Below are 18351 nucleotides of genomic sequence, written 5' to 3' on the forward strand. Positions count from 1 at the left end.
AAACTGAAAAGCCCAATGGAGAGGGGTTTAAAAATTTTCAAAAAATGCTGATGTGGCGCTGACGTCAGCAAAACACTGTGTTAAATTTGACGGCCGTATGACCGTCACGAAAACTTCGCTGCCTGGCTGACTGGGCGTCCGTACTGTACGGACGGATGACTCGGCCTGCTGACTGTGCAGTCCGTACTGTACGGAAATGATGACTGTGCAGGCTGATGTGTGCGTCCGTACTGCTGACTGTGCGTACGGTTGCCTGCGTGTCCGGATGTGTTTATCCACGGGCCACTGGCCGCCTGCCACGTGGCGGGCATGGTCCTCCGGTCTTCGGGACTGGTGTCCGCGTGGCTGCGCAGAGCAGGGGAGCGGCGAGAGGAATTAAGCCGAGGCCGGAGCGGACGCGGGCTCGGAGCGGCGCCGAAGGAAGACCCGGGAGGCGGGCTGGGGGCGCCGCTGGTGACGCCGGAGCGGAGGGTGGCGGAGCAGCTGGACGAGCCGGGAGCTGCACGGGAGGCGGCGCCGTAGGCCGGGAGGGGGCGCCGAGGAGGCGCTGCAGCAGAGCCGGGACGGGAGGCGGCGCCGCAGGCCGGGAGGCGGTCGGTGGCGCAGGAGCCGGAGCGGCGGCCGAGGGCGGTAGCGCGTGCTGCGGGAGGTGTCTGGTACAGTCGGCCGGCGTCGCAGAACGGGCGGAGGGCACTGCCGGGAGGAGGGGACAGACGGCGCACGGCACGGTCGACGGCGTGTACGGGCGCTGTCAGGCACGGAGCACGGCGTCTGCGGCACAGGTACGGTTTCTGCGCACCTGCAGGGACACGCTGCACGGGGGGGGGTCTGCGGACCCCCCAAAATGTATTTTTTTTTTGATTTTTTTTTTGCTTTTCAATTTTTTGCTCGAATTTTTCAATTTTTCAATTTTTTTTTTGATTTTTTTGAAACAATTTTCAGAATAAAGAAAATTTTTTTTTTTGAAAAATATAATGAATATTCGAAAAATCCGTACGATAAGCAAAATTGGGGAAAAAATTTTTCCTCACCAAAATAGGTCGACTTTATAGTCAAAATTTATGGAAATGGCCTCCCGGATTCAACGGTGATGTCCAAATCGCTGTATGATGCCTCCAAAAAATGAAGATCCCCAAATCCGAAAATAGAAGCCTTCCACGATGTCTCCAAAAACTGATCAACGAAGCCCCAATAGCTCTGATACCATGTTGGATTTTGCCAAGATCAAGGGCACAATGAAAAGCATAAAAGAGACAATAGAATGACAAGAACAAACTGTATTCTCATCAATATAAAAATGATCAACTGGATTAACCAATACAATGAATAGAGGCCTGCTTATATAGGCAAGGCCATATGGATGTATGAGCACACAAATATGACAAGTGGCTCAATGAGAAACAAGGGTAGGTAGGAAATAGGTGTGGGTAGGTAGGAGAAATAATATAATATTCCACATGAGGTGGATCACCCACCGAAGGTGGAATTATCACTCCACAATAAGTGGATATGATAGTGTAATAACAAGATCAACACCATAAGAGGTGGAATTTCTCCTACACACACTATCCCAATGAGGCACAAACACCCAAGTGTCTCATATCCAAACTACTATGTAATGCATTATCCTAAGTAAACTTAAGTAAGTGTAATAATATCCATGATGAATAATTATTTACACCAACAGTATCATTGTAATATGTATCTAACCAAAACCACATTATGTTTTGGTTACCGGAAGTCATGTTTATGATTGTTGTTTTTGCTAGGGTTTAAGAAGGGTTTAATGACCGGTAAAGAATTTTCTTAATCGGTAATGATTTTTGGTTTGGCGATGATCTACATCAAGTTAAAATGTTAGTGGTGACATGGCCCAACCCACGTAGATCGATGAATTGCTATTTTGGTTCTTTTGAGGATGGAATTTCTTGGGAAATAGTGAAGTGCTTAGAAGAGTGTTCTAAGGGTTTGACTTTGTATCAGATCAAGTTACTTTGATGAGTTACGATCACTCAATGGTTGATACTGTCTTGTAAAATGTTGTAATGATCTATATGATGATTTGATATGATCTAAGATGATCTATATTGTAAATTCTTGATGTATCTAGGGTTTAGTAACTAACCTAGTTGTAAAGGTTATTTATGTCAGTTTAGTTGATGTTTGTTGTGTCGGTGGTTTTGAGAAGAGTGTGAAGCCGAACCAGAGTGTGAGAGATCTGCCAGAGTGTAGTAGATTTGGAGCAGAATTGGATTTGATCAAGCAAGAAGTTAAGTGCTATATCCAAATCATTCACTATTGTTTCTTAATATTTGCAACAATCAAAATCGCTTAACCGAGTAGGTCCTAACAGGCCTTACATTGTAAATCTCCTAACAGGGTGGCTCAACATCTAAGTTCTAAATCCTCTTGCGAGGTTGATCCTAAAAGAATCAAAGATCCTAACAGGGCTCATCATCTAAATCCCTTAACCGGGTGACTTCTAACAAGGTGTGATCATAATAGGGCATCTTTGTAAGCTCCTAACTGGGCTAGGCTCCTAACATGGTGCATTCCAAAAGAGTGCACAATTTTTATGGGTACCAATTCCCACCTTGGTTTTTCCCTATTTGGGTTTCCACATGAAAATTTTGGTGTTCATGTGGTGAATGTTTTTGATGTGTTGATTTGATTTACTTTCAGTTTATGCATGTTGATGAACACTTAATGAGAAGTTCTGATGAATAAGTATACCAGTTGAATATCAGTGATTACCAGTAATGATAAATAGTTTATTACTTGTTTGTGTTGATTTGGTGAAGTTTTATCAGTTAAAGTTAAAGTTTGAAATTAGTATTAATACTGATTCACCCCCCCTCTCAGTATTAATTGGATCCTCTCATATTAACAATTGGTATCAGAGCCTTGAACCTCTATGTGCATAAATCTTAACAGCTTGAGGGAAAGATCTTGAAGAAATATGATGAAGAAGGATGGTCCCAAGTTTACCAAGGACAACCACTAGATATGGAAAGACCTAATGAAGATATGCATCAAAGGATTGGGTGCTCAGTATTGGAATCATGTGGTAAACAAGTATGTTGCTCCTACTACTAGTCCCTTAACACTGGATGAGCTTAAATAACAACAAGAAAACATTCGAGCCTTGGGAGCAATTGTAAGTACTTTATCTAATTTTGGGTATATAGATGTTTATGGGTTAGAAATTGCATTCGAGGTATGGGAGAAATTAGACAATTTTATGGACAAGATAAACATGTACAAAGAGCAAAAGAGAAATGTTTAAGAGGCAAATTTGATGACATGAAATGGTTGATGGTGAGAACATTGCACAATATGGTCAAAGGATTAAAGAATTTGTAGGTGGTATTAAGAGTGTTGGAGGTAAGATTGATGATGATGTTGTTGTTAGTAAAATTCTTAGAAGTCTCCTACCACAATATGATATTAGAGTTTCTGCAATTCAAGAACTGAGATCTATTTGTAAAGATAAAGTCATTGTTGATTCTATTATTGGAAATTTGACTGCATTTGAGTTAAATAACTTTGATAATAGTATTTCAAAACCGTCTGAATCTGCTTTTAAAGCTTCTATAACCAGTACATTTGTGAAGAAAGGAAATGATATTTTGTTGGCTTGATGATGATGTTTTGATGTAAAGAGTTGATTGATGACTTGTTTTATGTTGTCATTGATGGCAACTATGTTTTGATAGTCATCTAAGTCTATTAGGCCAACCAGTAAAGCATAACTAGTAGAAAATATGGTTTACCAGTGAACCAACATATAGGTCCTCAACTGGTAAATGGGAACAAAGTTGCATTCATACAATCGGTACAGGTGATTGATAAAGAGTTGGATGATGTAGTTTTATAGGAGTGATAGAGAGAGGTATTTGGTGTTATATTCATCACTGCATTAGAAGATTTAATAGGATGATCAAGATTTGATGTACAAAGTAGGCTATCTGGAAGAACACTTAACCGATAGTGATAAAGTCACTATGATCGGTAAACCGACACAAATTATGTCTTGTGTTTTATCTCTTATGTTGGTGACGACATAAGTAAAGAGTTAAATTTAAGAATGTCTAGATTCATTGAACCTAGGAAATTGTTCCAAGGTTGTAGCCGACTAAGAGATGTTTATAAAAAGTGTGATGAGGTATCAAGTTAGTGTGTGTATGAAGATTGTGAGAACATTAGCAAAGGATGTGAATTTGATTGTGAAGTGATTAGTGAAGCTCTATATTGATGTGTTGTTGAAGTTTTGAGGATCTGAAGTAGATCCTATTAGACACAGAGGTGTTATATGAAGATCACTTGACTATTGTTTTCCTTAGAGTTTGCAGCAGTAAAATCCTCTAACCGGGTAGGTCCTGGCAGGCCTTAATTTGCAAATCTCCTAATAGGATAGCTCTATATCAAAGTCTTAAATCCTCTTGAGAGGTTTCTCCTAATAGGGAAAATCTCCTAATAGGGCTCATCATATTAAATCCCTTAACCGTCTGCTCCTAATAGGGTCTGCTCCTAATAGGGCATATTTGTAAGACCTTAACCAGTCAAGATTTCTATTTTGCAGATAGTGAATCTTGTGGGTATCAACTCCCACCATGGTTTTTCCATTTTAGGTTTCCACATATAAATCTCTTGTATTATGTGGAATTTTTTTTATTGGGCATTAGCTTACGTGGTGATATTCCTCTTATGCTTGTTAAGTTTTAAGTTGTTTAAGTTGGTGATCAGATTCATATTATTTTTGCTTGCATTGAATCACCATTGCCTCTTAGTGCCTTATAAGTTTATCATATTTGTCATAATCATGACTCCAGGTCTATTCATAGTGGTAGAAGAGGTGCTGGTGATGATGAAGATCATTTGATGGAACTTGAAGCACTATTGGCTAAAATATTTCCTAGAGGCACTGATAAGTACAAAGGTAAACTTACTCTTAAGTGTTTTTCCTACAATAAGATTGAACAAACTGCTGCAAATTATCCTAATGGTAATAAAAAGGTAAAGTTTAGGAAATTTAAAGGAAAAGGACATAAACATTGTTATGTTGCAATTGATGAAGGAGTAACTGATGAAGAATCAGAAAAAGATGATAATGAGGAGATAGTCTTTGTTGCTGTGAAGGGAGATCTGAATGATGAAAAGGCATTGGTGTCTCACATAGATAGCAGTGATGAATGGATAATAGATAGTGGTTTCTCATACCACATAACCGATGATAGAAACAATTTCTTATCTCTTGAAGAATTTGATGGCGGTGTAGTAAGGTTTGGTAACAACTCACCCTGCATGGTTAAAGGTAAAGGAACTATTTCATTGAATGGAAAAAGTAATGTAGATGATTTCTTTTGGGTTGATGGATTAAAACATAACCTTTTGAGTTTTGGTCAATTAAATGATAAGGGATATCTTCTAGAATTTAAAAGTGGAGTGTGCATGATTCTTGGAAGTAATGGAGAATTGATTGCTACTGTAAAGAAGACAAGAGGTAATCTTTTTCATCTAAATACTAATGTGAATAGTTGTTTGGTGGAAAAGATTGAAGACAACTAGTTATGGCACAAGAGTTTTTGTCGTGTGAATTTTGACAATTTGATAAAGGTTAGTAAATCAATTATTGTGATAGGTTTGCCCCAGCTTGTTAAACCAGATAATGTGTTATGTAAGGACTGTCAAATGGGTAAGATGACATGTATCTTTTAAGAGTAACTCTTTCTCTTCAGAAAATATTCTAGATTTGGTTCATACTGATCTTTGTGGTCCTATGAGGACTAAGAGCTATTATGGTGATAGATATTTCATGATTTTCACTAATAATTTTTCCAAGATGATTTGGGTAACTTTTCTAAGAGAAAAGTCTAAAGAAATCAGTAAATTCAAAGCATTCAAAGCTTTAGTTGAGAAAGAAACTGGGAAGAATTTGAAATGTTTGAGATCTGACCAGAGAGGAGAATTTACTTATGATGAGTTTGTGAAGTTTTGTGATGAACAGGGAATCAAGAGGCAAATGTCAGCTCCTAGAACTCCATAATAGAATGGGATAGAAGAGAGAATGAATAGAACAATTATTGAAGTTGCTAGAACCATGTTGATTCAAGGTGAAGTACCGAAAATGTTTTGGAGAGAAGCAGTTAGCACTGTTGTTTACACTTTGAACCGAGTACTTATCAAGAGAGGTAACAACAAAAAAACTTATGAATTATGGCATAGCAAGACTCCTAATGTAAGTTAATTTAAAAGTTTTGGGAGTAGATGTTTCATTAAACGTGATTATTTCATTGGAAAGTTTGATGCAAAGTGTGATGAAGGTATTTTTCTTGGTTACTCTACAAAGAGTAAGGATTTCAAATGTTATAACAAGAGAACAAAAAGGATCATTGAGGGTGAAAATGTGAAGGTAGATGAACTCTCTAATAAATATGATGAGACCAGTAGATCTAAACCTAAGAAAGATAAAGATAAAACTTGTGTTTATTGAACAAGAAGTACAAAAGAATGTTGAGAAGGAAAATGCAGAAATAGGTGCTCAATCAGCAAATGAAGAAAGTGATGAAGAAGATGAACAACATGAAGCAGAAGGCACAACACTGAAGCTAGTAATACCAAGGTATATTAGATTAAATAATTCAAAAGAACAAATTATAGGAGATAAAAATGTTGGTGTACAAACAAGAAGGAAAATCAGAGAAAACTCATATTTGATTTCTACTATTGAGCCTAAAACAGTAAGAGAGGCATTGAAGGATGATGATTGGATTAATGATATGAATGAGGAATTGGATCAGATAGAGAATAAAAAGACATGGACACTTGTTCCCAGACCGGAAGACAAGAATGGGTCTTTAGAAACAAATTGAATGAAGAAGGCAAGGTTGTGAGGAATAAAGAAAGGTTGGTATGCAAAGGCTATGCACAAGAAGAAGGAGAATTTTATGGAGAAACCTTTTCACTAGTGGAAAGATTGGAAGGAGTAATAATTTTACTTGCTTATGTTGCATTTAAAGGCTTTAAGGTCTACGAGATGGATGTTAATGTTAATTCTATGAGGATCTAGTTAATACTAAAAGGGGGGGTGAATCAGTATTAACACCAATATGAAACTTTAAATCCAAATCAAACTTACAATAAATCCAACTTCATTTACCACATATGCCAATTCATTAAACAATACCGGCAACCATTGATAAATCTCTGATAAACTGCTATAATCGGTGTATTCAGAAATAATAAATAAACTAAAGATAATCCATAACATCACATGAAAATAATTCCATACATGAACACCATATTGGAGTTGAGGAAAAATCAACTCTACAACTCCCAAAGATCACCTACATGCAAACTTGTCATAGAAGGAGAGAAGCAAAAAAACTATGGATGCCAGAATTCAGAGATCCAAAAAAAAGGAGTCATATTGATTGTGCAACAAGAATACAATTCAATAATTAGAGTTATTATGAAAATACAAAAAGAGAATTCTTATAAAAGTATACTCAAAACTCTAAAGGAGAAAACCCTAAAGAATTATAAGATTCCTAAGTTTAGCTTAATCATAAAGTATAATAGACTTATAATTAAATAAATAATTATTAGCTAATAAAATATTACTCTAACACCCCCCCTTAATATTAACTTATGGAGTAGCTAAAAAAACTAAGGACTAAAACAACATGAAAAAAATGCAGGAAAGGAATAATGGGTCCCAAAAACTAGGCCTGATGAGGTACCCAAGTATAATAAAATCTCTGTAAAGTGGAGAAAAAGGAGAAAACCATATGGGAACAAAACTCCTCTCCAAGAAGAGATGAAAGCTCAAGTGAAGGACTAAGAAGCCTCCAAACAAGAGTGTTCTTGAAGATAGGAACAAAAACAAGAGCATGAAGAACACCACTAAAGCATGAAATAGTTGCAAACATTGTCAAAGAGTAACTACTGATCTGAAGAACCTCCACTGAAATAGAACATGACTAGGTAGAGAAAGACTTTAATCTGCATGAGTACCCTCAAATGACACTACTTGAATTGGATGGCAAACAAAGGCAAACAACTAAACTCAAAGATACAGATGGCATGAAACACCAAAGCCTGAAGAGTTGATCAATCGAACCAAAGAAGCATTAGAACCAACAGGACAAGCCTCCCCATAATGTTGAAAATGGAGAGGGATAGGTACACTAAAAAGGAATGGCCAACAAGAACAACAAGATGAAGAACTGGGAACATTGAAGGTGCAGAGAAAGTACATAGTGTTGTGGAAGGAAAACTCACTTGACACATATCATGAGGCTAATGTAATGGAAGGAACACTCATATGACAAAAGTAGCTGGCAAAAAAGGCAAACATCAACCCCCCATGGCACTTTATAAGTAGTGCATGTACAATAAGACACAAGATATGCAAGATCTCAAGTATACAATGCATGGTGGCACTTTATCTTAGTGTGTTTACATAAATAAAATGCTACAATGATCAAAAGAGACAGAAGACTGGAAACATAAAGAACAGCCAAAGACAAGACATTCTACTCAAAGAAAGAGATCTCGGGACCCAAAACATCCAATATATTCACCAGAGTGCTAAAAAAAAAAAAATTGAATAAAATATACCTAGAGTAGAACTTGAAAAGAACACTCATATGACTGGAAATTACACAAAACAAGCTTTCCAACAATATAAAGTTCTTGAAAAACGAAGTTTGAATGCTCAAGTGATGTATCCCAGAGAGAAAAAAGGAACCTCTGGCTTTGACATTAAAAAAAAGTCATCAAAAAAGTAAAATCAAAAGTTCAAACCTCCAAATTTGGATAGAGCTTGGAAAGAGCTTTCCGACGATATAAGGTTTTTGAAAAAGTGCCTCCGTATGACCAAGTTACGGTCAAAAGAAAAAAAAACCCTCTTGTAGGGCATAAAGAGGGTAAATAATAATAATAATAATAATTTTTATTTTAATTTTTTTGACAAAAAATTTCTGATGCATTTGCAGGTACAATCATATGGATTTTCGTGCCTCGAAAAACATGCCAATACAAAATCATTCCCCAGATACCCCTATCACTGAAAATAGGCAAATTATATCAAAATCCATGGAACCAACCTTCTGAATCCAACTGTGAGGTCCTTTTGGCACTAAAATGTACCAAAAAATCAGCTACCCCATAAATGAAAAAAAAACAACTAAATAAACCCCCCAAATACCCAGATCTGAAGAACAAGGCCCAAAATCTCTCATGAAGAGAACAAGGGCATGCAGATCTGGAGCTCTGATACCATATTGGAGTTGAGGAAAAATCAACTCTACAACTCTAATACCATATTGGAGTTGAGGAAAAATCAACTCTACAACTCCCAAAGATCACCCGCATGCAAACCTGTCATAGAAAGAGAGAAGCAAAAAAACTATGGAGGCCAGAATTCAGAGATCCAAAAAAGAGGAGTCATATTGATTGTGCAACAAGAATGCAATTCAATAATTACAATTGTTATGAAAATACAAAGAGATAATCCTTATAAAAGGATACTCAAAACCCTAAAGGAGAAAACCCTAAAGAATTATAAGATTCCTAAGTTTAGCTTAAGCATAGAGTATAATAGACTAATAATTAAATAAATAATTCTTAGCTAATAAAACATTACTCTAACACACCATATTTTTGACGTGGAAACCCAAATAGGAAAAAAACCACAATGGGATTTAGTACCCACAAAGATTTGTACTATTTTTAAGTATGCCCTATTATGAGTTTACAATACACCCTGTTAGGAGCAAACCCTGATAGGAGTCACCCAGTTAAGGGATTTGGATGTGCAGCCCAGTTAGGAGCTTAATGACCTATTAGGATCAACCTCATGAGAAGATTTACCACTCTTTATGAGATTTACCCTATTAGGGGATGTACAAGATTAAGGCCTGTCATGACCTAACCGGTTAAGGAATTTAATATACTACAACTGTTAGGAAACAACAATGAAAAAGTGATCTGTTACTTGAACTTCTTGGTTTGCTAAATCAGATCTAGTTATACTACACTATCTACAACTCTCAAGAATATCTCATGCTTTTTTGATATGGATTCTCACTCTTCTCTAAGCACTGACACAATGAACATCAACTAAGCCAACATAAATAATGCTTTCAACTAGGTCAGCCACTAAACCCTAAACTACATCATAGATCATCACAGATCTTTACAACTCATTACAGATCATTATATGGATCATTACAATCAATTACAAATCAATATCAACCGTTGAATGATCATGTCATCACAACACATTGATCTAGTACAAATTCAAACCCTTAGCTCATTCCTCTAAGCACTTTGCACATTCCCAAGAAATTAGCTCTCCAAATGCACCAAAACATCTTTCAAACATTTCATGTGGTTTGTGTCGCATTATCATCAACATGTAGACTTGATGTCGATCACCGCCATACCAAAAATCATTACCGGTTTGATGATTTATTCACCGGTTCTAAAACCCTAGCAAAACTTCATAAAAAATTTGAAACATGCCTTACGATAGTCATCATAAGATGTGGTTCTGGTCAGATACTCATTTCCATGATAAAAGATTACATTCCAAACCACAAATCACCAATCATCACCAAACATCCGCTTCAAGTTAAATATCTATGCATATACTTGTTAAAGTCCTATTTCATAGTCTTCTATATATTGTCGGTAAACCCTATTTCTAGTAGACTAAATCACTTAGATGACAAACCAAACATCAAATAACATCATTAATCATTAGTTGTCGTCAATGACAACATAAATAACTAATCAAGTCATCTAATCACAAAATCTCAATCTCTTCATCACAAATAGTCTTCTATCCTCTACCGGTTCATTCATCAATCTTCAACTGCATCACCTCATCTGCATCAGTTATGCATATCATGCCAACATTATCCTCGAGGAAGAAGTGTACATAGAACAATCAGATGGATTTTCTTTGTCTGGGGATAAAGATATGGTTTGAAAGTTACATAAGGCATTATATGGATTGAAGAAGGCACCAAGAGAATGGTATGAAAGATTGCATGCACACCTGATCAAGATAGGATTACAGTGTACCAGTGAGGACAGTAACATATATCTTAAGACTGATGGATACAGAGTGTTGATATCTGAAGTATCTATAGATGGTATAATATTTGGAAGTGATGGTGATTTATGTATGGATTTTGTTGAGGAGATGAAGAAATAATTTGAGATGTCTCTTATTTGTGAGATTCAGTTTATCATTTAGTTGTAGGTCCAACAATTGGATGGTGGAATATTTATCTATCAAAGTAAGTATGTAAAGGAAGTGTTGAAAATATTTGGCATGGAGGATTGTAAACTAGTTGGTACTCCGATGGTGATAGGTTGTAAATTGTCTAAATAGGATGATTCACCCTTTGTTGATGAAAAAGAATATAGGTCCATGATTGGTAAGTTGCATTATGTTGTTCATAGTAGGCTTGATATTGCACATGTTGTTGGTTTGGTTGCTATATTTCAGAAGGATCCCAAGGAGACTCACTTGGTAGTAGTGAAAAGGATATAAAGATATCTGAAAGGCACAATGGATTATGGCTTATGTTATCCTTATAAAAATGATTTTTCTTTGGAAGTGTTTACTAATGCAGATTGGGAAGGCAATGTTGATGACCGGAAAAGCATTACCGATGGAGATTTTCTTCTTGGAGGTAGATTGGTTGCTTGCACAAGTAAGAATAAAACATGTGTATCACAATCAATAGCTGAAGCAGAATATGTTGCAACATCTATGAATTGCACAAAGGCAATCTAGACGAGATATGTGTTGAAAGGTTTTAAGCAAGATATGTCTGAACTGGTGATTATTTATTATGACAATACAAATGCAATTAATATTTTAAAAAATATTCTATTACATGCAAGAACTAAACACATAGAATTGAAATATCACTTTCTGAGGGAGAGAGTACGTGAAAAAATAAGTCATAATGGAGTATGTGACAAGCAAAGAGCATCTAGTAGACAATTTCATAAAACCATTGCCAAAGACTACCTTTGAGTACCTCATAGGTAAATTAGGGGTCAAAACCCTATAAAAGAAAAACTAGGATATAGGAGATGCATCAATCCAATATGCTTATTGAACACTTTTCACTATGGATTGATGAAATGATGGCTACTCCATGGGGGGAGAAGCTTAGATGAGATTTGCAGATATGTTGAAGACAACAATAATAGATTTGATGATCGACAATGTATATGCACCTTTGGCATTGCTTTCAAAGGGGGAGAATATGAAATATGATTGGGGAGAAGAAATATATTATCCTAAAGAGGAGAAGATGTGTAATAGAAAGGGGGAGAATAAATGAAGATTTAGTTCCAAGTGGAGAAGAGAAGAACTGATAGAAGAGTGAAGTGTCGAAAAGAATTTCCACAACTGAGCAACATGATTTTAGTTGAATATGTTGGTGTTGTCATAAATTCCAAAGGGGGAGAATGTTGGCATGATTGGCATACTAATGCAGATGAAGAATGATGACTGAACCAGTAAAGGACTATTTGTGATGACATTGTGATGGAGAGATTGAGATTACATGATTGGATGACTTTGATCAATTATTTGTGTTGTCATTGATGGAAATTAATATTTACTATATTGTATTTTGTCATCTTAGTCTTTTTTGGTCTACCGGGAAGAGTTTACCGATAAAGAAATAGGAAACTGGGAATTAGGACCTTAATTGGTAAATGAGGAATTTTTTTTTTAGATCTAGAGATTGGTGATGATTGAAGTGTTGCGGTTTGGAATGTGAGTTTGTATCATTGTAATATGTATCTGACTGGAACTACATCATGTTTTGGTTACTAGAAGTCATGTTTATGATTTTTGTTTTTGCTAGGGTTTAAGAAGGGTTTAAGGACCGGTAAAGAATTTTCTTAACCGGTAATTATTTTTGGTTTGGCGGTGATCTACATCAAGTTCAAATGTTGAAGGTGACATGCCATGACCCGTATAGATGGACGTATTGTTGTTTTGGTGCTTTTGAGGATGGAATTTATTAGGAAATAGTGAAGCGCTTAGAAGAGTGTTCTAAGGGTTTGACTTTGTATTAGATCAAGTTACTGTGATGAGTTACGATCACTCAATGGTTGATATTGTCTTGCAAAATGTTGTAATGATTTGTATGATGATTTGATATGATCTAAGATGATTTGTATTGTAAATTCTTGATGTATCTAGGGTTTTGTAACCGACCTAGTTGTAAAGGTTATTTATGTTGGTTTAGTTGATGTTTATTGTGTCAGTGGTTTTGAGAAGAGTGTGAAGCCAAACCAGCGTGTGAGAGATCTACCAGAGTTTAGCAGATTTGGAGTAGAATTGGATCTGATCAAGCAAGAAGTTAAGTGCAATACCCATATCATTCACTATTGTTCCCTAATAGTTGTAGTAGTCAAAATCCCTTAACCAGGTAGGTCCTAACAGGCCTTACATTGTAAATCCCCGAACAGGGTGGCTCAACATCTAAGTTCTAAATCCTCTTGCGAGGTTGATCCTAACAAGTCAAAGCTCCTAACAGGGCTCATCATCTAAATCCCTAAACTAGGTGACTCCTAATAGGGATCATCATTGTAATGCCCCTACCCTAGTCGGCCTTATAAAACTCGTTTGACCTTGGTTGACTTCCTATGTGGCATTCTTGAATGGTTGGTTAACCGTGATGCAAGGTTGTAGATTAGATAATATAAATAATTGTGCATACCTATTATTGTTCTTTTGCATCGATTCTTGTGTAAATGTAGTTGTTTCCTAATTCTTGTAATAAATCTCGAGCTAATGCCTTCATTGAATATGTATATGTATATGTATGCTTACGTGATTCATGGGTGCAGGAGATTGCAGGTACAACACTGCCTAGGGCGAGGTTCATCTCCTTCAGGATTCGCAGGGTTGAGTATACCTCCTTCATCCTTAGAATTCGGATTTGGGGGTCATAAAACTCACGTCTTGCCTTAGCCATGGTCAGGTGAGCGTCGTGTGTGGTTTGTAGGGTTTTCTTTTCATTTGGGTTGCGTGTCATGTGATTGGTGGACTTTCTTGGTTTGCATGCCATGCGTGTGGGGAAAGGAGTATTTTATCTTAAGTATTTAATGCAATTTAATGTGTGGATGTATGCATTAGTAATTGAGAAATTTAAAATAGATAGTTTTCTTTTATATGATTAATCGTTAATTTAAGAGATCACTTTATTTATATTTGTAACAAGCTTAAGTAATTAAAATTGAAATAATGTGTTCATTTATGCATTAGTTGTTGAGGAATTAAAATAAATAGGTTTCCTTCATGAGATTAATCGTTTATTAAAAAGATCGCTTTATTATGTTGTAGCGAGTTTAATTTAATAGTTAATTTTAAATAACGAATTTAAGTAGTTATGCGTTTTAAAAAAAAAAAAAGAGAAAGATTTAAAGTCATTTGGAAATAGAAATAAATTAATCATTTTCACATTTTGGAAAATGAAAGGGTAAATTTTATTATTTAAAGAAAATTATTTTTAATTTGTAAAGTTGATATAGTATAAAAGATTGATTTTGGAAATTAAATTAATCTAAATGCTTTACCCTGGTCAATAGTTTTCGAAAATATAAATGTTGGCTTAATTGATATTGAGAAATTAAAATTTAGATTAAATAAGAGAGAAGCATATTATTTAGAAAATGAAGTTAAATTAATCTAATAGTTGAAAATAATTAATATTTCTTTTTATTTTAAAAAGGGCCTAAATTTCGAAATTATAAATTAGGTCAAAATGGGTTCCCATTTAACCTAGGTTAAAAAAAATATATTTTGGGGGGATGGAAAGTTTTTGGAAAAAAAAGAAGAAAGGAAAATATTTTTGGAGAAAGAGATTGGGAATTTGGGGCAAGAAGATGGATTTCTACAACTGGAGATTTGGGGGGCTCACCTTCAAATCCTTCCAGGAAAGCTTATTGAGGTAGGAATCTCTTTTATCGATTTGATTAAGTTGTTTTTTTTTAAAAAAAAAAAAAGAGAAAAGGGGCTTGTATGGTTTTCTTGCAATTTTGGTTTTCAGATTCTCCATTGTTGTCCATGAATAAGTTTCATTGTAGAAATTTGTTAAAGAGTAGCTTTTGTTGGATCTTTGTGTGAGAGGTGAGCTTCCTTGTGCCAAAGATTTGCTTAATGGGTGGGTTATTCAACAATTTCCTCTATTGTTTTGAAACCCTTGACATTCTGGAAAAAAAAATGTCTGTGACTGTGATAAATAGAAAATGGGGGTTTTTACGTTTTGTTTTGGTTATTTCGTTCATGCTTATTTCAAAAAAAAACATTGTTCCCTGGTTTGTTGTTTATTTTGAGCAATTTGGAAAATATATAGGACTATGATTTTCTTTCAAAAAATGGGGGTTGCTAGAAAATGCTTTAAATCCCTATCTGAGACTGTGAGGGTTGTATTGAGGATTTGTTCTTTATTTTATTACTAATTGTAAATACTATTTAAAAAAAAAATAGTAAAATAAATTTTTTTTATGAAAACCTCATGGCTGGGAGGCAGTAGGTAGCTACTACTACCAGTTGGTAGCAGTGCTACCAATGGTAGCGAACTGCTACCAAATGGTAGCAGTGCTACCAGAGGTAGCGGCCTGCTACCATTTGGTGGCAGCGCTACCAATGGTAGCATGGGCTGCCATGGGGGGGCCCACGTGGGTACCTCCCCTTCTTTTTTTTTGAAATTTAGAAAGTTTTTTTATATATATATATTTTTTAATTTATTTTATTATATATGAATCGTTATATATATATATATAAAGAAAAAGAAAAAAATCAAATTAATATTTGAATTTAAATTTAGTTTAAGAGATTTAAATTCCATTTTCTTTTATATTATTTAATCCCAGATTATTAAAATAATATTTGGATTTTAGATAATTAATACTTAGTAAATCCATACTTTAATACAAGTTATTAATTTCATATTGATTATGTCATACTCGGGTTAATACATATTATTAACATGGATTAAGTATTAATGGTGGATTAATGTGAATTTTTAAGTAAAAGTTAATTTAGCAAATCCATAAACTTGATCGACATTAATAGATAAACAATATGGTAAACGAATACCTCTACTCGATAATGCCTATGCAGATTTAAATTTCTATATTCAAATTTGGTTATGTAATGGTAAGATTTGATATGCTAGTGTTTGGTCATAAGTCAGTCAAGCCCCTAGTTAGGGTACCGTCAGACAAGAGAATCTATGTTTTTTTTTTTTTTTGATGGTTCATTGGATCCGCTTCTAAAAGGGATCACTATGTAAAAATCAACTGAGGTAGATGTTGTATAGTGGTTGTGTTCGCCTATGTGGCAAAGATGTAAAAGTCTTGAAACTTATGTAATCCTAACTATATTAAATGTCAGAGGGGTCTTGCAGTTGAGAAGACCCGGAGATGTAGCCCTTTAAGGGTGAACTCCGAGATTATATCTGTGTTATGTGATGTTTTCGTTCCTCATGTTTCATTCTTAGTGCTAGCATGTATGGATGCAATTTGTAACTATATATTGGGAATTTAATTAAGTTAATTTTTGGAATGCTTAAATATAATCATCTTGTTTAATGAAGTAATTGGAGCCATAAAAGATTGTAAACATGATTATGGAAAGTAATTTGTTAACGTTAACGAAAAAGGAGTAAGCATGGAAATAAACTCACTAGGATGCAGTTTTTGGACTAACTTGTCATAAAGCTTGCAATTGAATGCAATAAATGTAAAATCAAATATTGTATTTACTATCATAATATCTAAAATGAAAATCTAATTGGATGAACCTCTTTCGATTATTTACTGATTTATCTTAATAAATGTACATCATCATATTAGCTTTATCTCACTAAAATGGGATGAATGCATTTAGTTATTTACGTTATATTCTAAAACAAATAATCCTCACCAAATTAGTTTTATAATTGGATGAACTCAAAACTGGCTATCCACATTATAACCTTAATAAATGACCTTCTTCATGATAGTTATAATTGAACTGAAATGGGAGAATACATTTAGTTGTTTATATCTTAACCATAGTAAATGTATTTCTTCATATTAACTTCATTTCAACTAAAAAGAGTGACACACATTAAGTTAGTTATATTTTAACCCTAATGGAAGAATGTCACTATGTACTTATATTTTAATCCTGAAAGAATGAATATCATCTTGCTAACTATATTTTAATTAAGGGATGAACTCATGTGGCCCTAATACATTTTCACCTTAATGAATTGAGCTCCATCTATTAGCATTATTTTAACTCCAATGAAAGAACGCTATGGCTACTTACATTTTATCCTCCATATAAGAACTACGACTCATTAGTTGGTTTTGCTTAAAATAAAATGAAGGAACCTCATTTTATTAATTGCAGTTTAATCCTAAATGAATGAATCTCATTAGGCATACTTTTATTTATAAAGGATGATATCAATCGTGGGTGGTTGCCTTTAACCCAAATGACTGAACTTCGTTATAGTAGTGCATTGAGTAAATAACCACGTGTTAGCCTCCTATCCATTCAAAATAAATGAACGCTTCCTAAAATTATAAGATGTCAAGTTATCAAACATAATATTTACCCATGTCTTAAGTATTAACATGTAATTAAGATAGCTAGCTTAATTGGATCGATTGTCGTGAGTTGAGTTAGGTGTAAGGATACGTAATCGTGTTGGGAAACTCCTTAGGTTCATTTAGCCTTCCGTTGTGTTATCTAAGTTTTAGATAACTCCAAATTATCTTAATGTTGTAACTTATTATTAACGCTCGTAATTAGTATTATTATAAAAAAAAAAATGTTTACACTCTATTTGAGTGTTTTTAACTTAAACCCTTGGGGGTTTCCTGGCGGGGCATTACAATCATCTGAATCCCTAAACTGGGTGACTCCTAATAGGGCATCTTTTTAAGCTCCTAACTGGGCTAGGCTTCTAATAGGGAACATTCTGAAAGACTACACAATTTTTATGGGTACCAATTCCCACCATGGATTTTTCCTATTTGGGTTTCCATGTGAAAATTTTAGTGTTCATGTGGTGAATTTTTTTGATGTGTTTATTTGATTTACTTTCAGTTTATGCATGTTGATGAACACTTAATGAGCAGTTCTAATGAATCAGTTTAATAGTTGAATATTAGTTATTACCGGTAATGGTAAATAGTTTTTTATTGGTTTGTGATTGATTTGGTGAAGTTTTATCCGTTTAAGTTTAAGTTTCAAATTATTGTTAATACTGATTCACCCCCCCCTCTCAATATTAACCGGATCCT

At 35.0% G+C, this 18351-nt stretch overlaps 1 protein-coding gene across 1 annotated transcript in view; it reads left to right on the plus strand.

The window, feature by feature from the left end:
- The first annotated feature begins 215 nt into the window (after positions 1 to 215).
- The window catches only part of LOC131027479 (uncharacterized), a 66623-nt gene continuing 48487 nt past the window's right edge, over positions 216 to 18351 (plus strand). Inside the window, exon 1 of the mRNA XM_057957564.2 lies at positions 216 to 782. Within this exon, the coding sequence (XP_057813547.2) occupies positions 216 to 782 (567 nt within the window). The remainder of the gene's footprint in view (positions 783 to 18351) is intronic.

Source organism: Cryptomeria japonica, chromosome 4, assembly GCF_030272615.1.
Source record: "Cryptomeria japonica chromosome 4, Sugi_1.0, whole genome shotgun sequence".
Taxonomy (NCBI): domain Eukaryota; kingdom Viridiplantae; phylum Streptophyta; class Pinopsida; order Cupressales; family Cupressaceae; genus Cryptomeria; species Cryptomeria japonica.